We start from the raw sequence: 25784 nt of genomic DNA, 5'->3' as shown, positions 1-25784 counted from the left end.
TCATTTTCTTCATCTTTTGATTCCTCATCTGTGACACCTTCATCAACTGCCACAAAATAGTTTCTCCGGTTTCCTCCTTTGAATTTCTTGAACCTTTCCGGTTTGTCCTTGTTGTCACCATTAGGATAGTTTACAGCAATATGTCCTATCTGGTTACAAGAAAAACATTTCAAAGGGATCTTACCTCTGTATTTATCGGTTCCTTTAGGAAGTTTCCTGGCAAGAAGAGCTTCAAATTCCATCAGAATCTCCTCATCATCCATTTCTCTGCTCTGTCTTGGTTCACCACTGGTGCTTGCTTCTTTTCCTTTTCCGGATGGTACAACAGAAACTTTAAAAGCTGATTTAGTCTTTTGAACACTGCCATCAAAACTATTTAGCTCATAGGTTGTCAACTTTGCAATGATGGAGTCTAGGAATACCTTAGTCTTGTCTATTGATATCAACTCCTAAATAGCAGCAACCCTTATTGCATAGACTAGTAATAAGGATCTCAAACCTTTGCTTACCACAGTGGAATCTTCCATTTTACCACCTGCACTCTTGATATCTCTGACAACAGTTTTGATTCTTATTCCATACTGTTGAATGGTCTCACCTTCAACAATCCACATGTCTTCAAACTTCCCTCTAAGGCTTTCTTCCTTAGCTTGTTTTACATGCTCATCACCGCCATAGATATTTTCAAGAGTATCCCATACTTCTTTGAGATTTACTTTATCTTGGACATCAATAAACTCAATGTCAGATAAACTACTAATTAGGGCTTCCATGACTTGCCCATTCTCCTGCATCTCTCTCGTTTGGTCATCGGTGAGAGTACCGGTAGGGGCAACATAAGAATTCTCAACATAGCTCCAGTGTTGGGCGCCGATGCCTCTGATGTATATCTTCATTCTGTCTTTCCATATATTGAAATTATCTGTGTTGAACTTTGGACCTTCCCTCTTCATCATTAGACTGAGATCTTTTCCTCAAGTGGTTAAGCTTATAACAAAGAGGACCCGGAGGACACTCTGATACCAATTGAAAACTCAATGATGAACGGATAGTACCAAACCGGTACTGAGAGGGGGGGGGGGTGAATCAGTACAGACAAAAACACATTCCTAAAACCGGTTTGTCAGCAGACATTGTGCTTTGGCAGACAAACAGTAACACCGGTCTTAAACAGAGTACAACTGACAAAACCTAGAATAACTGAGACAAGCATAAACCGGTTGACACTTATCTTTTCATACAATCTAATACTTCATTTCCATTTCACCCTAGTGCATGAATAGGTAATCTATCATAAAAAATATAAACAACTAGATCAACATGATTTACCTTCAAACACAAATCACTTAAACCATCACATGAATAACACCACACATGACACACAAATTTTTCATGTGGAAACCCAACTGGGAAAAACCATGGTGGGGATGAATACCCACAAGCTGTTTTTGAACTCTTTAAAAGTCCAATTTGTTAGGAGCCTTGTCCGGTTAAAGACTAATACAATAGGCTCTGTTAGGAACCGACCCTGTTAGGGATCACCCGGTTAAGGGATGGCTAGAATACCCGGTTAAGGGTTAAACCCTGTTAAAGGTTACCTTGTTAGAGGATTTCAAGAACTCAATGGTTTTGAGTCACCCTGTGAAAGGATTTACAGTAAGTCGGTTAAAGCTACCCTGTTAAGGGATTTCCCAACTGTTGAAGTGGTTAGAGATCAACAGGTATTACAATGATTTGGTAACAACACTCAATGCCAATGCAGATCCGCTTTAGCTCTTCTTCACCTTCTGCACTTACACTCTGCAGGTATCACTTCTCTCCTCTGGTCTGGCAAGAATCACGTATCTCTTCACTTGGATACACACACACAACTTTTTCCAACAACCTCAGAAAGAAACACAACAATGACCTTATAGGAAACATATAGGTTAGTAGCATAAACCCTAAACCCTAAACCTGTTAGGTTAAGCAATTCAAACGATTCAATCCTGACCGTTGAGCACATTGCATTAAATGCAACAGTCTTGAACCGATCTCAAGACGTTCTCCATAGTTCATTTCCCATGGCTTTCATGGCGGCTGATAACCCATCATGCATTTTCACCGTTTACAGACTTTGCACATTCCCGAGGTAGATAGGAACACTTTCCTTCATGCAAGATCCTTCACACGCACAAGGCTGACTTGGCAACACGATCTGTTCTTCGTTACAATGCTAACTCATCACACAAAGTCACCAGTTGAGTCACACAAGCTTGAAGCACTTCAACTGGAAACCCTGAAGTTGAGACTACTAACCGGTAGTCATACAAAGCTTCCATGTACCGACTACCATATCCAATGCCGGTTCACCTTGAACAAACACACCACTTCACAATGTTATACCGGTTCTCGGTAACATACCGGTTCTCTCTTCTTCAACATATTGACATCAATGACAACATACAATGTCATCATGTCCTCATACTGGTTCACATAATGCCAACAGTCCATGCATGGATAATCAAATTTATCTAAAAGATATGATTTCTCAGATGTAAGTAAGATGGAGGTGTGTAGATAGAGTTTTTTTGTCGTTCAAGTGAGAGAATGAGAATTTGTGAGAAACATAATAGAGACATTCTACGTGTGTAGAAAAAATAAAAAAGATTGATAACACACAAAGAGTAGTAGTTGTTAACAAAGAATAGAAGAGATGAGAGAGTTGTCATAACATAGCATGATTGATTGTGAATCATAGCGAGTTACAAAACTCATTTGTAACATGGTACCTAAACTGTAATTGTTTCTCATCATTTGTGATCTGAGTTGGTGCTTAGAACAGGGGTTGGTGCTCATAAATCACAGGGGTTGGTGCTCCTTTGAATTGGTACTCATAAATCATAGGGGTTGGTGCCCATAAATCTATTATAATAAGTTTTTCATTGTGATGCTGGATTGGAGTAGACTCCAGCAACTATTCTCACCGAGGTTTTTCCCACATTGGGTTTTCCTCGTATATCTTTATGTTATGTGGTTACCTCTTATGTGTGTGTGCATTTAATCTATCCACTCATTAGAATTTGTACATTTGTTTTTTAAAGGTTTAAATTTCTGACCGTCACTGATTCACCCACTTCTCAATGATCTCCCGTGTTCTTCAATCCTTGCCTTCAATACCATCTCACACAATCATGGTTGGATGGTATAATAAAAATCTAACTAACTACACAACAAGTGATAACATTAAACTAACTAGCCAAACCTCATTCATAAATTTGATTAGATATACAAAAATTAGAATTTTTTCTCCTCACTTTGTTGTACCAGTGTCTAAAGTGGGGTGATGTTGAGAGACACCATTAGAGAACTTGTTATAGAAGAGTTTGTTCTTCTTTGGTCAAGCCCCTAGGTTGAACAATTTAATTGTGATGAACAAATATCGAAGATAGTAGTCAAGCATGTAATGTCCATGATGATGATGCATGCTAATAATACGATTAGAATGCTCTATGACTTCTTGGGTCTAGACCTCATATTATAATAATGAATCACGACATGTTCTTAAATACACCATCCTTGTGCACCTTGCAATGCAATAAAAAAAGTAAAAAGTGTGTTAGTTGGTTCATAATGATCAATAGGAAAGAGGGAACATGAGCCTAGTTTTAAAATTAAAATTTAGGGTCTCAATTCCCACAAATGGATTTGGGATCTGAAGTAAAATGATGAACTATGAGATTGCAGATAAGATTGAGACCTTTAAGATGGAATAAATTAATACTATTCACCAATTTTCATGTAAATTATTCAATGCACGATAAACGAGCTAATTAAAATGAATCCAAAGCATGAAGAAAACATAATTGAAATGGAAAACACAAAGAAAAACATTGACCATTTCTACCATTACAATTATAAATTATAAAATATTATGTACATACTATTATTATTGAAAACCATTAGTATTTTAGATTTTCCTCCTACCTAAACTTTAAAATATGACCCTTATCTTATTCATTCATTAAAGCCTTCTAGTATCAAACAATGTAGACTTTAACCCCACATGCCTTTAATGCACAGCAAAGTCTCAATAACGATGACGTAGCCCATCGGCCTAGGCTGTACACGTGTCGGGAGAACGACAAAAAAATCAACAGGCTTGACCGGCTACTTCCGGTATCAGGTTGCCGAGAAACCCTAACTGGGCCATACTATTTGGAAGCGTGCAAAATCTGGAGCCCAGTGGTACTCGCGGCGACCAGGGTTCGAATCACCGAAGGCCGCGTTGCAAAAGGTTAGTAAAATAAGGCTCATTTCTTCCTTTTGACAGAGCAGACATTGTTTACTTTGTGCCATATCTTTCAAATCACGCGTAAAAGAATGGAAAATACTATTTATCTTTTTGGCCTCGATGCGCTGTGCTTTGTGGTACGATTCTTTGTCGGTAAGGAAAAACATTATTCTTAGGGTTTTGTCTCTTTTCATAACTGCCGTTTCACTTTCGTTGAATTTTGAAAAGTAGCGTAATTTGATCCTTTTCAAAACACTGCTGAAATTGCTTAGTTTTCCTGTTGTACTGTTAATTCATGGGGCCGTCAATGTCGCCGACGAGATTTTCCTGTAGAATACTTTGATTTTGTTAGCTTAAAGTATCTTTAAACTTGAAAATTTAACTCTTGTTTTCAGCGGAAGGCGGAGAAGTCGGTTACGTATAGTGACCGTCTGGGGAAGTTTTGAGCGAGGAAGGGTTTTGTAGGTTTTCTACTGATCTGTGAACACTGTGTTGATAACCCTAGGGATTATCAATAAATGGATTTCATGTTGTCTATTTATTCACAGGTTTTTAAAATATTGTTTCACTTGTAAGTATGTACAAGTTACAGGAATATATTTTCAAGAATCCAATACAATAAGGTGCAGATAGAGATTGCCAGTGCAAGAAATATTATATAAAATAGGAGCAAGCTTTTCAACGGGTGAATTTTTTTTATGAAAATGTTTCCAAACATTCCATCACCATTTGAAACATCAAAATCCAAAGGTTACTTTATATAAAGTTTTGAACAGTTAACAGTTAAGTTACTTTATATAAAGTTTTCGAACGGTTGATTTTGCTTTATGGAGTTGAGAACAGCAAGGATTAGGGTCTTTTATTATTTTTTAATGAAGTTTTTTGTATCTAGATAAAAGGAAGATAAATTTATGTTCATATTTCTACAGTTAAGAGTTAAGGATTGAGGGGTATCTATCATTATGGCCGTCTCATCTCTTATTTCATATTTTTGAGAGTTTTGCATCATGGCAGTCTCATCTCTGATTTCATATTTTTGAGAGTTTTGCATCTTGATGGATGACATAATCAGAAAATATACCATCTCTCACCAATTGTGCTCGTTCAATTAAATTACAACCTTTTGGTATGGTGTTTACATTTAATTTATTGACTTATATAATAAATGAATAAAATGGTAAATTACTTCAATTTCATAAGATGATAAATCATTGTATTGCTAGAAAGGATATTGGAATTTGCATACTAGGGGAGAGACCCTGCAGTTGAGCACATCATCAAATATGATACCACATCGGCTTGCTTTTTGTCAAGGTGTCCAAAAAGGGTCAAAAGAAAGTGAGATCTAAGGATTACATTTCATTGAATTATGGGTAGTGATCATCAACACTAACAACTTTAAAGTCACAACTATTGTTGTAATATTGTCAAAAATTAAACATTAAATCAATAAATGCCAAAACAATTATTGTAACATGCTCAACCAATAGGTCGTCTCCCCTAACAAAGGCTAAAAGCTGTGACTATCCATCATAGAGAAACAGATTTAATTGCTGCCCATGTTTCAATAACCATTTTCGAATACATATTAATTAAAATTTCACTAAAAAAATTCATATGTATTAATAGTTGCCCACTTGTATATTGAGTGGTTAAAAGAAAGTAATCAAAACATTTATTAGAGGACAAAGTTTTGACCTTTGCTTGGATAATGAATCCTTCTTTGTTGATGTAAATATTCCTTCTTTGTTGTTGTAACTATCTAGAAACTAAAACAGTAGCTATAAGCTATTAAATTGCATATAAAGAAAAAAAATCTCAAAATCTGATCTTAAATACACAAAATTAGAATGGGTGGCTAATACCCTCCCCTACTGAATGTCTATCTAACCAATTATTTATTATTTATTATTTATTATTTATTATTGTGGTCAAAAGTATATCTAAACGTTGTCTCATTGTGCTTGGTTCTGCCTGCAATTGCAATCGGTTTATTAAGCACCAGAGAATGATCGCTTCTGAGAGCTCTGTCTTTGTTCTTTGTTATTTTGTATGTGTTTAAGATTGGGAGTCCAACTTTGAAGTTAGGGTTTCTAGGTCTTTCTATTTGTGTTCGATACTTCAAAAGGGGCATTGTTGGTTGATTGCGTGTGTAATTTTGTTAACAAGACTTCGCTTTCTCGCGCTAATTTTCATTCGCAAGTGAGCGTCTGGAATAAAAGTGCAGAGAAGATAAGTTGGATCACGCTTTCGGGCACTCTCTGGATTCTATCATTAGTATGCCTGATTGGTTATTATGCTAAAAATTAGAGGTGGGAATTCAGTGCTTTTTAAGTCTAGTCTAGTCTCCAAATACCCTCCCTTCACTGATTTTTTCCGCACAGTTTTCTGACTGTCCTATTAAGTTGGTTAGAATTTGAGCCCTCAGCCTTACCAGCCCAAAATTTTTCTAGGGTTTTATTTTTTATCATTTTACCCACAAATCTCCCTAAGGTTGATTTCAGGTGGACAGTGAGAACAAAGCTAGAACATTATGGACTCTTATCATCAAGCTTCTAGTTTTGCTTGTTCTGTGGAAAAGGCTCCACTTAGTATGAATTCCCACAGAGGTAGACCAGCAGATTATAAGAGCAATGACACTAATTTTGGTCCCACACAACATGAAGGTTGCTTGAATCCTGAGAGCCGTAGGGTAATTGGGAACCGCAACTATGCTGTTGGAGAGGAGATAAGGGAGGGGCAGAGACAAACTTTTGTGGGTATTCTGGATATCTACGTGCACCATGCGAGAGACATTCACAATATCTGTATCTATAACAAGCAGGATGTATATGCTAAGCTGTCTCTTACCAGCGATCCGGAGGGAGCATTGTCTACTCAAATAGCGAACGGAGGTGGAAGGAATCCGGTATTCAATGAAAATTTGCAGCTTAAAATCAACAGTCAAAAGGATGAATCTTTGAGGTGTGAGGTTTGGATGCTAAGCTGCGCAAGGAATTACTTGGAAGACCAGTTATTGGGTATTGCCTTAGTGCCCTTGGCTACCTGTGTAGGTAAGGGAAAAGTGACTCAGGATTTCACATTGTCTTCAAATGACCTTTTCCATTCTCCTTCTGGCATAGTTCAGTTGAGTCTCTCTTACCATGGATCAGTACCCTCAGATTATCACTGTCAATCTAATGATGAAGCAATATTGGCCTTTTCTCCATCCTCCATAAGTTCAGAAGCCTTTATGCTCGGTAATGAAATGGAGGATACTCAGCCTATTAATTACAATGAAATCGAGTTCCCTGACCTGCGAGTCGCTAGTGAAAACCATCAAATGGTTTCTGAATATATCCAAATGGGCTCAGATGATTCAAAACCTGAGAGCTCTCCAAAGGGAGATATAATGATAGCTAACCCAAATGAAAATGAACTATCAGGGGCATCATTTTCACCACTGAGTTCATTTCCCTCAACAGAAGATGATTATGAAATGACCACAAACGGGACAAGTGACAAGTGTGCAGATTCTTCAACGGCTTTTGCTAAGGCCAATAATTCGTTTGATTACAAAACTGACCCAGATGCAGAGCACTCACCTTTCAATGCTGTCAGCTCTAGTAAAAGTAGTTCAAGTGAAGGTCAGAAGGATGCCTTTAGTCCGGAATTCATCGGGCCTGGTGGAATTGAGCATTTTTCCAATGGAACTTCTTTAAAGGATAATGGGACTTCCTTGAATGAGGAAATTTTGTCTTCAAAGGATTCGGTCAAAGAATCTACAGCTTCTAGCTATCAATCAATGATTTCTGAAGGGGGAAAAGGGATGGCATTCTCTACTCCTCTTGTAAGTATAAATCTTGACAAAGAGCAGGCAGTGGTGCAGCAGCAAATAGTTGACATGTATATGAAGAGCATGCAGCAGTTCACAGAGTCATTGGCAAAGATGAAGCTTCCAATGGATATGGAGAGCCAGGAATCTGGTGATACTGCTAAGTCCGGATCAGAGCAGAAGAATGTCCAATCTGGAAGAAATGCAGGCTCCAGAGTCTTTTATGGCAGTAGAGCATTTTTCTAAGATTTGAAGATGATGGTGAGGTATTTTTCTGACATGGATTTCTGATGATACTTCAATTTCAAAGTGATTTCCAATAATTCAGCCGTACAGCATCACGTAGGTGGATAGATTTAGTTACTTGCAGTGCTTTGTATTTAGAAATTTAGTACTGAACACTTGGAAACTTTTTCCTATAGCAATAAAATTTATTTTCTTACATTAACAAAAGTTTTATCCAAACTAGTAAATGAAGGTTTTCATTATAGGTGTATGCATGCATTCAACCTGTAATTTGTTTTAAGGAAGGTTTTCATTATAGGTGTATGTATATTCAACATGTAATTTGTTTTAAGGAGATGTCAGTATTTATATATTCTGGTTTCTGGTTCACTCTGTTAATTTTTTTTTATTATGGTTTCTTTGAAATCAATTTTAAGATGCAGTTGAAGTAAACAGTTTTAAAAAAATTGTTTTGTTTGTGATAGATAATTATTATATGATTTTTTTTTTTTTTTTCAAAATTTTGTTAAATAAAATTTGGTGGTACACAAATATTATAATTTGATATGTCTTATCAATCAATCCAACTCAGATTTTATTTAAATCTTGTGACTTTCTTATAACTATTAATTTTGTATTGTAATTTTAAAAACATAAAAAAATATTTGGTAGCAAAAAGCTGAGTTGCTTTGATTTCAATGTTTGTTGATTTCAAGATGATGTTTCTTAGTTTTTTTTGTTTTTTTTAATAATTTTTTAATATGAAATATATTCTTTCAGCTTATGATTTGTCTTTTCTTAGCTCAAGATAAAATTTCTTTCAGCTTACAATACATTTTCTTTTGTAAGTCGTCAATATAATTGAAACTATACACATATATCAACTACATTTCCTTTCATTTGGTTCTCATGTGTAACACTAGAGTAACATCTTTTTAAGTTTCAATAGTGATTATAATGCATTTGGTATAAGGATAATAACAAAGAGCACTATTCTATTTGTTGTGGCTTTTGCGCTATTGATTTTTTATGGTATGTCAAGGGATACATCATAGGAGATGAGTTAGCTTGGACATTTCACCATGATTATCTTAAGTGGGCAACCAATTAAAAATCTAATGTCGAAGATATGCTTAATAAATTTAATTATTTATCATCATGAGAGATTGCATTTTATGACTTAATTTTTTAAAATGTTGTGATAGTGGAAACTAGGTTTAATTACCTCAAAATTGGGATTGGTTCTTATGATGTGGTGAGTGTAAATAGCATTTTCAAAGTGTTTTAACAACCCAAATGTAGGATTATATGAATGCTACAGTCACAGTCACACAATGCCTTTGTACTTACTCCTAAACATGAAATTGATATAACTCATGCTTTTAATTTCAACATGTACTTTATTTGAAGAAATTGTTTTATAAAGATGCAAAATTGTATGTGTAATGTTCCTTGCTTGATTAACATGATTAATCTATTTCAATATATTTAAAATGATTGAGAGGCTAATCATGAAGCCGATCATTGATATTCTTCAACTTATTAGTTATTAACAAGTGTTTATTTATTTTCCTCATTAGATGATTAATTTCATTATTCATAGTTCTTAATTTAGTTATCAGACCTTGCTACTACTTCAGTTTTAAGGGAGAAGGATCTATGAATGTTATCAAAGCACTTAGAGACCAAATACAATAGGTTCCCTCAAAGTTTATAGATCCAAGCTCTTACCAATCTTGGGTGTATACCCTCAAGGCTTATGGGTCGCTAATCTCCACCCTATTTTGGGATTTAACCTATTGCTTGGGTTTAGATTGGCCCTCTTTGGAACATCTCATTTCCATCTTTTCAAATACAGATAGTAATAACATGATTTAGATTATAAGTATACTAATTTCTTATGTATCATGAATATATATGAAATTAAGTATGTTTGTCATACATATTGCAGTCCATATTAATATTACTATTAATTTTGCATAAGAACATTATCTAGCTTCATATATTAAGCATACTTATTAAACACATCCCCATGCATACCACCAAGAACAAGGATGCTACTGCCTATAACTTGATTTGATCTGGTCCATGGTGTTGTCACTAGATGCTATTGATTCATGTCCTTTGTATCTCTCAATGTGAGGGAGAGGTCACACCTCTTCGTCATGTATGCTCTTTGGCAAGAGACACCCTTTCACCATTTGCACCTTTTGAAAGAGTACAACTCTTCATTATTTTTGCCCTTTGAAAGGAACATGGCCTTTCATAATCAGATATGCACTTATTTAAATCGGATGTGCACTTTTGATTTCCCAAATTATCCCCTCTTCAAATAAGTTCTATCCTCCCTTTTATACCTCATATTTAGGGGAGTCACAACTTATCATTTCATGCCTTTTGACCATTCATTAACTTTAATCAAATCTCAATTATATTCAATTATATATATATATATATATATATATATATATATATATATATATATATATATATATATATATATATATATATATATATATATATATATATATATATATTCTTTTGTATTTTAATTTAATTACTATCATTTATTAATAAATTATATTTCAAAGTGGGGACATTATAGTATGACACTACTTAGCTTTTCTTTGTAAGCATTTCTTGTCACTGATTGTTTAATGTCCTTTGTAATGGTTTTCTTGTTGACATAAATAATTGTTGTTTATGATATGTCATGATATAGGTACATAAATGAACTCAAAATAGGACTCTTGGAAATAAGAAGCAAGAGTCTATTCTTGTCATATATGATTGAGGCTAGTTGAAATTATAATTGATTCAAATATTATGGACATTGGTTGGAGCTTCAATCTTGATACTTAAAAATAATATATGTAAAAATTTGATTGTTTGGATCCCTTCAATGTTTGGTAGATCATCTATCCTTTGGTGGAATTGTGAAGAATACTTGACAATGTCCTATTCAGTTTTGTCTACCAAAATATGCAAATTTGACGTTATCAAACAAGAAGGATTTAAGAATAATTTGGTAAATAGCATATAGAACAAGTTATTCAATTTCTCAATATTGTTATTAATTATTAATAATTATTAGATGCATGAATCTTATCCTTGTCCCTACTACCATTAAATCTAATAAGCACACATAATACTAGACCTATAACTTTTAAAAAATTTACAAAACCACATGACATATCTAATAGCCATTCAAAGAGATTTTCATTTCTCTTCTCTATGTAAAATTCAATAATCTTAGTCTCACCATTCAAGTCCATCAAAATTTACACCTATAGTAGCAAAATTCTAATGCTTGACAAAAACAAAATGCTACAAAATGAGACCCATTAATGTTAAATCAAAGAAGAAAAACTGATATTGAGCAAATGTGTGCATCCCTATTCATAAGTCCAATATGGAAGTGTATAAAATTAGAAATGAACAATATCAATAATTTATATCATAATAGATGGTTTATGAATTCTTGTACATAATTGAGGAGCCACCTATTGAATATATGTAACATTTGTGATCCATTTATACAATAAGCGTAAGTCAAAGATTCTATTATGTTTGGTTGTATACTTTTATATAACTTTCTTCTTAGCACTTCTCACTTTATTTATCATTAACTTTCTCTATCGAGAATAGTTTTGTGTAACAAAATAGATGTGAAAAGTAGTTTCTTCTTGTTTAGAGGTAAACATACAAGCATGAAGAAACATTTGATAACATTTTATCTAATGGCTCATCTAGTCTTAGACTAGGATATGGTGACCCTTGATTATGCTTCTCAACTTTGCATGAAAGTGACCGTGTTGTCCAAGTTGTAATGCTCTACTAGATAGTAGAGATAATATTAATAATAGTTTGATATGTCAACCAACATAAGCAATGATGTGTTGGAGTTCATTACAATTAAGTTTCAATTTGGGCAGCTAAAATAAATACTAGTAGTTTATAAAGATCTCTACAATGTCTTAGAGTTTAATTGACATTTTAGTGATAAATGAAATATGTAGGTATAAATTATTTCATTTGGATATTTGGGGAAGTTGTATGATTATCTATGAGTTTATAATTAATTTCTTAAGTAAAGAGAGTCATATATTTTCATGTTGATTTAGGCATCTAATGAAGTGTTGTTTACTTTCCTTGCTTATTCCCTACATGATTCTCCCATTCTTACTCTATGATGCATAGATGTTTTCTCTATATGCAAAGGAGAAAGACAATGTCACACGTGCTCATAAATGCTTAATTTTACAAGCAAGTGTATTACCAAGAATCATAATAGTATAGGTATTGAGAATTAGGGTAGAGCCAAAAAAGTTGCAAAAAATTAAATACAAGATAATACGTGCTTCCTACTTTTTCAATCAAATACACTACATATTTATATGATTCACATATCCTATTTTATAGGAAACTACCCCAAACAACTTTCTTAAACATATTCAATGCAAACACATTAATACCACTAATATATTACCCTATTTAACAACCTATAACAAACCTAATATTTAAAAAATGACAAAAGCGATGGATTCTAATGGTCCTCCCACCCTGCCCATTTCAAACATCTCTGCTGCTGCCCCTACATCCTTATTGACTGTTGTTGTTGCATTGGCAACGGGTGGGTTGGATGTCGTGGATGCCCCTCATGGTGTCATTATTGCCCTTTCTAGCGCTGATGTTGGTAATGTTGTCATGGTGCAAGTGTTGTAGCAGCTCCTAGTGCTGGTGTTGGTAATGTTGTCATGGGTGCAGGTGTTGTATCGACTCCTTCTAGTGCTGTTGCATTTGCTATTGATGGTGATCATGTGGGTGGTAAGGTCCCTCTTAGACCTCTTTCTTTTGCTGTTGGGTGAAGCTTTGCTCGCGTGACCATATCTGCTACTCATCCCCCCCTAGGGGATTTGTCCTTTTTCTTGTGCCAAGACCTCCCCTGTGGTGGTATGTGGTCAGGAGGTTGTGGAAAATGTTGATTTCTACCAAAGTTGTGCATTGGTTTGCAGATTTTCTGAGTTTTGGCCTTCTCTCCCAGACCTCCATTGCTGGGTAAGTGATTCCTTGAAACCTTTAGTTGCTCATACCATTGAGCTTTTCCATTGCTTCCTTTGCTTCTTCTCATGATCTTGATTTGGTTCTGGGCAAGTTGTGGGCTTGGGGAGATCACTCTCTTTGTCAAACCTTGGACAACTTCATTTAACCTCCTTAACAAACCCCTTAATGTGCGTCTGGTATGGGTTTACCTTCCTAATCTTCCCCTTCATTTCTGGGAACACTTTTTTTATGAGGCCATTAGCAACTCTATTGGCCGATTTTTGAAGGTTGATGATTTTACATCTTCCATGGGTCACTCTACCTTTGCTCGCATTTTGGTTGATATTGACATCTCTATGCCTCTCCCTGGGGATGTGGTTCTTATGGTTGGGGATGGACCATGGACTCAATCATTAGATTATGAGCCCCCCTTTCATTGTCAAAGATGCTTCTCAATGGGTCACTTAGCTTCGGAGTGTTCTCACTCTCGTCATAGAGGTGCTGCTACTTGGTGGAAGGATGCTACTACTGATCACTTGATCGTCAATGCTTTTGATTTGGATTTTGATGATTCCTTTCAGGAGGAGGATTTCTCCTCTTAGGATGAGGTTGTGCCTCTTATTACTGTTGAAGCTTCAATTGACCCTCTTGTTACTACTAATGTGGCCTCTTTCGTCCCTGAGGCTCCTACACCTGTTGCTTTCATTCGACAACATTGTTCCGCTCTTGGTGATTCTGCTTTGGATGCTCTTCTGTAGTAGTCTACCACTATTGTAGACAGAAACTCCTCTCTGCTTGATTCTTCTTGTGTTGTCCTTGATAGTAGTATCACTTGGACTATTGTTTGTCGTAGGTGGAAGGGGAAGTTCTACCCTCCCCCAAACCCTTTTGTGTCAAGTTTTGGGTGTTTCTCCCCACTCTTGAGTTCGGTTTTGGGTTGTTGCTGGTATGACAGGCTTCTAACAGTGGATTTCTAGCTTGCTATTATTGGTCTGCCCGACCTTGTTTTGTTTGGGGTTTGTACCCTTATTTTGTAATCTTTCTTTTGCCGCCTACGACCTGTTGTATAAAAAGCCAACACCCTTGTTTTGTTGCTTACTTTAATAATAAACACACCTAATTATTTTATGCATAATTATCTTTATACATCCTATGATGCAATATTCTTAACACTCCCCCATATAGCATCATTCTTTAAATAAGGATAAGTGGACCAACAATAATTGGTGACCATGTAAAGTAGTTCATCATAAGGTATAAACACATTTACTCACGATGAACGATTGTGGAACTAGCCCTACTATGCTTACTATACTTTCATCCAAGGATATGTCTTACAACAAGTTAGGATAGGGACAAACACATCCACCCATGGAACCAAGGATAGGGACTACCACATCTATCCAAGGTCCTACAACAAGTTTGGATAGGGACAAACACATATATCCAACATTGAAGTTATGAACAAGGACACACACATTTGCTCACAATAATTATGATTTGGGGACAAATACATTCAATCATAATCACCAACTCTTGTGACTCAGGGCAAACACTTCCAATCACTTACACCATCTTGCAAATTAAGACAAACACATTCATTCACAAACAACCAATAATTGTGATAAGGGACATACACATCCAAGCACAACATAAAAAGTTTGAGAACCAAGTCCTCGTTGTTGTATATAATTGCCACGTTGATCACCAATGATATGAGATGGTTGTTGTTGCCACCTGAAATTGGCTTTAGCCATTTTGGCACAAATAGCTTTGTCACTAATGAAATTTCACAACTCCATCATTAGTGACTGATGAGAGGTCACTGAATGTTTTCTAACATCCTCTACCTTAATCGCCCAATGAATTTGCTACTTAATAATTTTGATTTTAAATTTCAATTTTAAAATGCCTCCCTCAAAAGTTAGATACCACCCCCCCCCCCCCCAAAAAAAAAAACCAAAAAAAAAAAACACTCCATAATACCATACATTTTAATTAAAAAAACAAACTTACACACCAAAGGTCTATGTATGCCTTGCTTCTCTAATTCAACATCTCTATTCATAATACTTTGGTCAATAAATATCATTACCTCTCCTTAACTCTATTATCTTCAAACCTTGAAGAGGCAACTGTAAACCAATGATTATTTTTGGCACTGGTCCATAAAGTCCTCCCAAAATTTGCCCCTTTAAGTAAATTTTTTGAATGAACAAACAGTAATTGCCATTTATTTTGCCAATTTTTGTACACAGGCAAAGTATTTCAACATCTTCAATTATTTATTGGATGCAATTTCATTGATCACAGCTCAAGAAGAAAATCCATTTACAGAAGATTCATCAATTTCAGAGACAACAATGGAGCCTGGTGGTAGTACAGATTCACTAACAATAGATTAAAATCACCAACCCCAGCACTGGATAAGGCATTAAAAAAGGGTGAATCTGGGTGAATTTTCTAGATCTACAACCTCAGTTTGATTTATATTGGCTCTTCAAACTTTATAACAAAAGTTTTCAGATCCATTTCAAATAACTTTTAAAAATTACAAATTTATAAGTAAAGAAATGAAATGAATTCTCAGATAAATCACAACTGGCACTCACCATTTTCTGCTTCAAATTTCTCATGGAATATAAAAATATCATCAAGATAATTTTTGGATCCAAAACACTTTAAATTTTTTAATTTCATTGAGAAATGAATGAGATATCACCAAATTTTTATTGAGACTGCCTTATATTGACATAAAAAATATCATTTTAAAATCAAAACCATATAACATTGCTATTACCAATTCACCTATGCATCTGTTTGATTCAAATCATTCTTCCATTGGCATCCAATCTTCCTTGAAGGAGGTTCCATGGATTTTCAAGCCATTTGGGTAGAGTCAACATAACATAATATGTGCTTCTTTCATTTTTAATCAAATATATTATATGTCTATATGATTCCCATATCCTATTTTATATGAAACTTTCCCAAACAACTTTCTTAAATATATGAAGCGACAAGACAAACATCAATTTCTTGTATAGGTATACTTATAATGAACTATAGGTCTACTTTTAATGAACTATAGGGAATTTTTTTCAATAAAGAATAAAAAGTGGGGTTTGAAAGGGGATCCATTCCTTTTACAAAATAACAATAGAAAAGGAAGTGGAGATATTACTAAAAGAGTATACTAACTAATAGTTAGTCAAGAGGGGAAGTGAAGCTACAATTTACGACTATGTAGAGAAGAATCAATAAAAAAATGGCTGTAGAGGGTTAAGAGCCATAATGGCTTCCCACTCCTTCAAGAACTCCAAAAATTTATTCATAAACTTCATACTATATTCGCTAGTCACAATATCCTTTTCAATCCTTCTACTACAAGTCCAAATAGGACTAGCTAGGGCTGAAGAGTCTTGATGCTTCAAAGCTTCTTGAAGCATATGGATGTTATTGTTCTAGTTCTTAATGGTTGTATGACTATCTCCACCCCTTCTTCAAATTCTAGTTCTCTCTACTAAGATGATTGTGGAGTAGGGAGAACTCGAGGTTTCATTATCCTTTAAGCTGTAGAAATAACCATTTCCAAATGATATGATGCACAACAATTTATTTATGCAAATAGCTAGACCTATCCCACACAAGTTTAATAATAGAGACCCTATATCTTCAATACCAAAAATTGGGCATTTGGACAACTTCAAAGTAGATGTAAGGCTGAACAAAATCACCCACTTCTATAAGCCCAACTTGGCAACCGCTTCCTTAAAAAAACCCTTACCCTCCCTATGGAAAACCAAAACACCATCAAGTTGCTTTGTCCCCCGAATGCCATTCCCATCACCATCTCTATTCAAATTAACACAACACATGACATAGGAAGAGGTTTTTTTTTGGCTACATTCCCTAGCTCCAAATAGGGAAGAGCTCTTCAAATTAGAGTTAAAATGGAGGACATGGGAAATTATAGAAGGATAAGATACCAATAGAAGGGATGATCCAAAAACTTGGGGTGAACTTCAAGAACAAAGGACTCAAGTGACATTAATAACAATAAGGGAAAACTAGCTAGCTTACCATGATAGAGGTGATTCAATTGGAAGAAGTAGAGAGAAAAGATAGCTTTTAACCTTACTTCAAATGTAACATACCCCATAATTTGGAGGTTAAATTCATCCAAAGGTATAGGCAACAAATTTCTAGCATAACCCCTCTTTTGATGTCTTTCTTTTTCCTTCCCCTCAAGAAATGAGCTAACTAGTTTTCCCTTTTGTGCCTATATTTATAAGCTATCATATTTTTCATAGAAAACCCACTAACAAGGGTAATTATCTCCTCTATAACCATTACTTCAATGCCCTTAACCTTCACAAATTTGGAATTGAATCCTTTATTGAATTTTTCAAAAATGATAGGAGTATGCTCATTGACCCATTCCATATAGTTTGTGAGATCATCCCTCTTGAAAATTTACCACCCAATGGATTTTCACTTCATATCCTTACGTGCAATAGGCTCAATTCTTATTTTATCACCACTAATAGTTTATTTCCTCATAGCCCTCTTCTTCAAAGAATGCCTTAACTAGTAATGCTTACACATAACTACCATAAAAACACCATAATACAGTAAGAACGATGAGTCAAAAGAGAGTTTCTTTAAATTAGTAGAACTTACTATTAGAATCATGGAAGCAAGGCCACCAAACCAAAAAATAGCAAACAACTCTCCTTGACAAAAATATTGGTGATTCCCATGAGTTGGGGGGACAAAGGAACTTTGGAATTAATAAAATTAATCACACTATAAGTGGTATACTCCATCCCAACCCATTAAAGTGGCCTTCCTTAACAACTCCTTTATTAACAAATAAATCCATTATATAATTCCCTTCTCTAAAAATGCTACCAAATTTAACAATGGAAAAAAATTAAGAAGGTCAAGAGAAAATTGAGATAATATTCTTAATAGTCCCATGGGACGGATGACCATAGAGAATTCACTGACAATATTTTAGGAATTACCTTTCACAAATAGAATATATATACCCAATTCAATAGCCAAGTGGATGGCCTGAAAGGTAAAAACAACCTCTATGATGTGATTAGTTTAGAATCCAAGGTTAATCGAGAAAGCACCCAAAAATACCCCTTGTGATCCCTAATCACCCCAACACCCAACACAACTTGTTTTACACTTTGACACACCATCAAAGTTAAGTGTGTGACAAAGACAAGGAGAGTACGAGCTTTTAACTTAAATTCTAGCCTACTTATTTTCAATAAAGTTATCCAAATTGATATGTGCATTGCAACAATTAGCAACAAGTTATTTTGATTGTAACATAGAACCCAAATACTTAAAAGCACATTGTACGTTTAAAATAATTTCAAAATTATCCTTAATAGTAGATAAAGTTTTGACACAAACCCTAAAATGGTTGAATTTCCTAACCTTGAAGACATTAACAACCCTCTCCAACTGAACCCCCAAAGAATATAGGGAAGTCTAAGCTTCCAAAGGGATTTAAATTAAGATTGATAAGGGTGGCAACTAAAGAACAAGGTCCAACAAAGAAGCTACAATTACAAAAAATAGAATGACAATCAATAAGATAGAAATTGACTCTAATTCTACTTCATAATGGGGGAATTTATTAGGGAAGGAAACCTCCCTTGGTCAGGTTATCCAAAGAAAGGATCTTGTTCTACACCAACACCTATAGAAAAACAAACGAGTTTAGTAATGAAGGGTTTGAGCCAAATGTAATGCCCCAAGTCAACACATCTAGGGCAAACTTTATGTAACAACTTTTTTTAATAACAAGATATGACAACTACATGTCACACTCACACAAAAACATTCACAAAGTGTCGTTTGGACGCAATAGCACAAGAGCACTAACAAAATGAAACACCCTACTATTTCAACAAGCAATATGGCACTAGTAGAAGACTCACCAATTGTGGGATGGATCAACCATGATGAACTTACAAGGGGAAAATGACATTCATACAAAAAATGAGCACTAAACCATGATTGTGTTCTATCACAAAACCACACAAGGATAGGATGTGGGAATCATCAACCTCAAATATACACTGAGACTCACTTATGAACACCTATAATGCCAACGAAAACCATATAAATAGTGGAATTACTAGGATCTAATACCCAGAGTTTAATTAGATGACCAACCATAATTTTCAAAAACAAGTAGGATGAGGGTACATTCACCTCCAGTCCACTCAAAAACCTTAAACAACACCTTAAAATTAGGGAAAACCTTCACAAGGGACTACCTTACTAGGGAGTACAAAACCTCCACCAAATAGAATGACGATGGATTGCATCCAACCAATGACGCACTTATGAAAGAAAAGAGTGTCATAAAACTTAAGGCATGCCACTTGTCAATGTAACGAAAAAATGGGAAGACTCCCAAGGCCAAGGGGAACAAGTTCCATATACAAAGTTTCCCCAATACATGGTTGAAAGAGTCAACAATATGATGAAATGATGAAACAAGGCACAAGAGGACACTAGTTCCCAAGTGGACACCAGCACCCATACATGACACTAGCATGAGTTCTTAGGTGTCTTGGTCTAATTCTAGAGTCCCAAACTAGCATTGGAGTTTAGTTCTAGCACTAGAGTCCCTACCAAGCACTGTAGTACTTCTCGAACACTACACTCTTGGCCAGTGAGAAAAAAACAAGTTTAGGTGTGATCTTCAAGACATGCCAAAAACTTGAGAACTACTAGGAGAGGACCATAATAGACAATAGAATTTAAAATGAAGATAATAATCGAGGAGCCAAGAAGGTTTTAGACACCCAATCTCACCACTAGTCAATGAAGGGGATCACTTCCAAGCAATAGGAGACTAGAAGAGGCTTTAACATGAGACCAACAACATTGTGGGATAAGTAGAAATCTTTAACACCTCCCAAATCTACCACGACCACTTGGATAATGATAAACAAATTCTCAACAAGGTAGTTCTCATTAAAAAACTATCCCAAACTTGGAGATAACTAAATAAGATCCAAAGACAAGATAGAATATTTTATGTTACATGAAAGATTAGTTTTAAGACTAAATCCAAATGTTTTCTAATTTCATTGACCCACATTGCAATAAATTTCAAGAGCTTACAAGACACTTATAGTAACGGGCTAGAAAAATCTATGATGTATAGTTATAATTTGCCCTTTGTAGGGAAATTTCAAACATTTATGAATTGTGGAAGGGACTACCTTCATGGATGATACCCAAGGCCAACTTTACATTAAATTGTCCAAGGTAGGGATAATGGTAAGATGAAAATTTAAGCACTTAGAGCCAACCTCAATGGAAAGGATGATGGAACATATGGTAGGAAAGTAAAACCATCATGCACCTTGATCAAGATGTTGGATTTATCATATGTGTCTTGGTATAATTCCCGTGTGTAAAGATATTCTTCTATAATAACATTCACCATACATGCTAGATTAATAAGAACTCCACGTGAGAGTTTGTTTTTTAATTTTCGCACTAGTGTATAGTGGAACATTAGGTGCATTTATGATATCACTTGGGCTAAATGTGATATCGGGTTCACACTTATACTTTGGTTTCTCTTGGTCTATCAAATTCACAAAATTGTTTTTGTTGAGTAAGTCATCAGTGGTTATATGACTATCATCTTTAAGCTCAATGACATTTGTGGAATGGGAAGACATGATTGGTAAATATTTGCAAGTTTTGATTAGGTGGCACTACAGATTTATTCCCTTTGTCATTCACAACATCCACCACAATAGCATTAGAGTTGATGAGCTCTTGAATTTTATTTTTTAGATGCATACATTTCCTTGTGTCATGTCCAAGTTGATGATGATATTGACAAAAGGATTTGAAGGAGGTAGAAGTTTTGAGGTATCTATGGGATGAATATGGAGAAGCTTCATCAAATTGTTGTTAATCAATTGAAGCATGATGCTATGCAAAGACTCAAATTGCAATGTGAAGTTGTGGTTCTTGAATGGTTTATAAGAAAAGTGAGCTACAATAAGGGGTGTTGTGGCTACAACTTGAGTGTCAATATTGTTGGAATCTTGAATTGTTATTGGTCTTAATGAAGTTTTTGTTTTGTTTTCTAAAGCCTTGGTAAGTTTGATGAACATCTTCAAACTTATTGACTTGATTCAAAGATGAAGAACCTTCATATTGACTGATCTAAGGTTGATATTCATGAAGTGTAGTGTACAACTGTGTGAAAGATGGGTTTTTCAAAATAATAATTCTTTCTCTATTATGTGATTGCAAATTATCAATGAAAACTCTTTGAATATCAACAACATCAGGAAGAGCATAAGAAATTTGTGAATACAAATGTTGATATCTACCAATAAAATTAGTCAAATTTTCCTTAGCACCTTGTTTACAATGCACTAAACTAGTCAATGTAATAATAAAATTACTAGGCAAGAAGCAAAATCATTCCAAAGCAGTTTATTTTAAGGATCTAGGGAACATTTTTGTAAGAAATTTTGTTGAAAGGAGAAGATACAACATAAAGTGGTAAAAATTTTCAAATGAGTATGGGGCTCACCTTTTTCATTGCATTTCTCAAATCAAGGAACCTTAAGGTTTTGTGGCATCGGAGTTTGAAGGTTTGTTGAGAAACAAGGTGAAGAAAGCTTGCAATATTAACTTTCTTATGTGATTACAAATACGGAAAGATTGCAAATTTGAAACTAAATCTAAATGAATATTTGATTTCACCATTCAACATAAATACAAAATCAATCGTACCAAAAGAGACACTAGATTTACTTGGAGAAAGCCTTTTGTGAAAAAACTCCACCAGAGAATGAGGAAAAATTATATTATTAATCTTAAAAAAAGATTACAATAATAATTAACTTCACTTCTCCAAATGATCTTAGAACTACTTGGAAACCTCAAAGAAACTATGATTTAAAAACTATGCCTTGGTTCCAATTTATAGCCAAAATAGAGAGGAAAAACCACCATTGTTTTCTTTTATGAGGACAAGTTATTTCTATGCATTTTTAAAAATACTATGATCTACTAAGTGGTTCTTTTTCACATCCTCAAGCGTATACACATTTATTTTATGATCTAGCTATTTAGTGCTCCTAAAAAAATTAAAAGTCAATATAGGCTTGACAACAATAGTTGTTAATTAGTTCAAGTGTTCCCAAGGATCAAATGAACACATTAGTGACTATGAAATCTAATTTAGATATTTATGATCTAAACTCATAACCTCTTACATGAATTAGGGCCATAAAAAATCTTTATATAAATATAGTCCAAGATAATTTTTACTTAAACAACTTTTCTTCTTTCATATTATGAACTCATGATGTTAAAACTATATAATCTAAGCTACTAAGTAGCCCTAAATTCCTTCGAGTATGTTCATCTTAGAGTAAAAATATTTCCTACCCTTCAAGATATAAAAATTTAAGTGGATTTCTAAAGGGTAATGATATGAAGAAAAGTGTTCATAAGTTTCTAGCACTTCCTCCTTTCTTTCATTCTAATTGAATTCAATTAGGAAGTTTGTCCTAAAAAATCAAGAATCTATGGATGATGCTCTTTACAATTTGTTGATTTCTACTTTACTTACACTTCCACTTGTTCATCCATTATACCTCAACAAACCAAATTTTAGAACATATAATATTCACTTTAAAACTAAAGTTCATTACAAAGTCCAAACTTCAATAGGCCTTAAGAACAAGGTATAAGACCTCAAATTAATCAAAACTCAATCAAAGTTGAATGGGTTAATGATGATGTAAATTCATCAATTAAACTTGCCAATAATCAATTAAAGATATACATTGATCCATTTCCACATCATATGAACAATGTTAAGGTCGATACTAGTGCAAAAAATGGTAATAATATTAAAGATGAATAAATTTTACATAAGCAATATTGTTTTTGGAAATATTGAGTCCAATGCATGATCATCCTCTCCTTCAATTTCTCCATCCATTAAAGTGGCTCAATACCACTATTCAATACCCTTGAATCTATTTTTTGAATACCCCTGAATCTATCCAGAGGAGAATTGCCAATATTTTGCGGTTCCAAATTGGCTCTCTTGCTTCCATCTATCTAGGTATTCCTCTTTCTATTGGCCGACAACATAGGCCTTTTTGGCAAGACCTATCGGATAATCTACATCGAAAAGTTAATCATTGGACTCATAGGTGGCTTTCTACTACTGCTCGTGCTACTCTCCATCAGTTTATGATTCAGGCTCTTCCTATTTATGGAGGCTTTGTTCAGGCTACTCCAATATATTTCCTTAAGTAATTTGATGCCTCGTCTTGTCAATTCCTTGGAGTGGTCACTTGAAATCTTATAAGTGGAGTCTGGTTAACTCAAAGTCTGTCTGTCGACCTAAATCTGAGGGTGGCCTTGGCTTTCATTCAACAGTCTTGCATAGTCAAGTTCCTGCAACAAAGTTATACTGGAGATGGTGCACCAATCAACATCAACTATGGGTTAGTATCCTTACTCATAAGTATCTGGGTACCATTCATGGTTAGAATGTTCCCTGCTACCAATTAGAGGGTAGAGGCTCTGTCATATGGTATACTCTAAAAAATGGAGCACAACTTGTTAAACATGGGCTCTTTTGGATTTGTAACAAGGGTTCAAAGGCTCTCTTTTGGTTAGATTCGTGGGATGGTAATCCCCCCATTCTTTCTGTGTATCCTCATTTACAACCTCTTTTTGACAGCCTTGTGGCTACTGGGTGGACTTTGGTTGGTCATTATAAGACTCTTTAGAATTTTGGGCTTGCTGTTGGTTATAGATGGAAGGGTCCGAGGGAATGGCCGCTTAGGGGTTCAGAGGATTTGTGGCATGAGCTGGCACATATTCTTGGATCTTAGAATTGTAGCTCCTTAAATGGACTAGATATTTTAGCTTGGGGAAGTGAGTTATCATGGAAGTATTCTATTGCTGTGGGCTATATGAAGCTTGCCCGTCAAATTTATGGGGGGGGGCGGAAGAGGTGTCCTAGTGGAAACAAGTATGTACAAGAAACGATTGGCCTAAATGTAATTTTTTCCTATGGCTGGTGGTTCAGAACTGTTGTCTTACTTGGGAAAACTTATGTAAGAGGGGCTTTTGTGGGCCCTCTATGTGTGTTCTTTGCCATAATAGTGAGGAGGCAGTCTCCCACCTTTTCTTTCAGTGTTCATTCTCTAGGAGGATTTTGCACTCCTAGTGGGAGTATTGGAATTGTTCCTACTGGCATGTTTCCCATTTGGTTGAGTTTTGGGACCATTGGGGTCATGCTCTTGTTTGCACTCCTTTTCTTCAAGTTACTTGGTCCTTAGGACCCACTTTTATTTTTTGGCATATCTAGCTGGAGAGGAATCGACAAATTTTTCAGGATGCCAAGTTAGATGTTCAACATGTGTGGTGGAAAATTTTGCATTCTATTCGGGAGATTGTTTCGGAAAAGTGTGACCTTGTTGGGGGAGTGGCTCCTGGGGAGATTGGTATATGCAATCACTTTAATTTTTCTCTTCCAGATCCGCCGACTCAACAACTTATGAGGAATAGGTGTCGTCATCCTTTGTGGAGGATTTCTAGGGTGGGTTATTGGAGTCTTCCTCCTCTTAGTGTTTTGAAAATTAATACATATGGATCTTCTAGGGGTAATCCTGGGCATGTTGGTATTGGTGGAGTGGGTTGTGATAGTTCTAGGCAAGTCCAGTTTTTGTTTTCTATCTACAAAGGTTTTCATACAAATAATTATATGGAGGCTCTAGCTATTCTGGTTGCGGTGATGTGTTGTTGTTCTCTTCGTTGGTAACGAATTGTGGTGGAACCTGACTCCCAAGTTGTGGTGATTGCTAAATCAACAAAACTTGGATGGCTTTAGCTAGTAGTCACAGTTGATTATTCGGTAGATTCTTTTGTTTTGTAACTCTTTTGAGTCAGTTACTTTCAGTCATATTCCTAGAGAATGGAATGGGGTGGCCTATTGTCTTGCTAAATGAGCTTCTATCTTATGGAGGGCTTGGTCTATTGAGGATAGGGGACAACTTTCTCTGGAGTTGTCTCACATCTTGGATCATCTGGTGGATTAGGATAAGTCCTAGTTGTTTTCTCTTTGTTGGGTGGTTTGCCTTAATTTTGATGTACTTCTCTTTCTATTTTGAATAAAAATTTTACCCCTGTTTATTGTCAAACCTTAGTCAATGTAAAAGCCAACTCTTTAAAGATATGAAAAATGACCACCAAACACCCAAAAAAGGCTTGCCATCCAGACCCAACATGAAATGCCTAGCAGTAAGATATATTCAATAAACAATCAGACACAAACACAGATAGTAAATTCATTCAACTATCTTTCCTCAGAAACACAGACAAATG

General features: G+C 35.1%; 1 protein-coding gene across 1 annotated transcript; it reads left to right on the top strand.

The window, feature by feature from the left end:
- The first annotated feature begins 6016 nt into the window (after window positions 1-6016).
- LOC131062895 (uncharacterized) lies at window positions 6017-8702 on the top strand. The gene has a single exon (XM_057996635.2). The coding sequence runs from the start codon at window positions 6807-6809 to the stop codon at window positions 8331-8333; it is 1527 nt and encodes a 508-aa protein (XP_057852618.2). The 5' UTR covers window positions 6017-6806; the 3' UTR covers window positions 8334-8702.
- Window positions 8703-25784: the final 17082 nt, after the last annotated feature.

The sequence above is a fragment of the Cryptomeria japonica genome, chromosome 9 (genome assembly GCF_030272615.1).
Source record: "Cryptomeria japonica chromosome 9, Sugi_1.0, whole genome shotgun sequence".
Lineage (NCBI taxonomy): Eukaryota > Viridiplantae > Streptophyta > Pinopsida > Cupressales > Cupressaceae > Cryptomeria > Cryptomeria japonica.
Note: the sequence above shows the minus strand (reverse complement) of the source record. Positions and strands in the feature narration are given on the sequence as shown.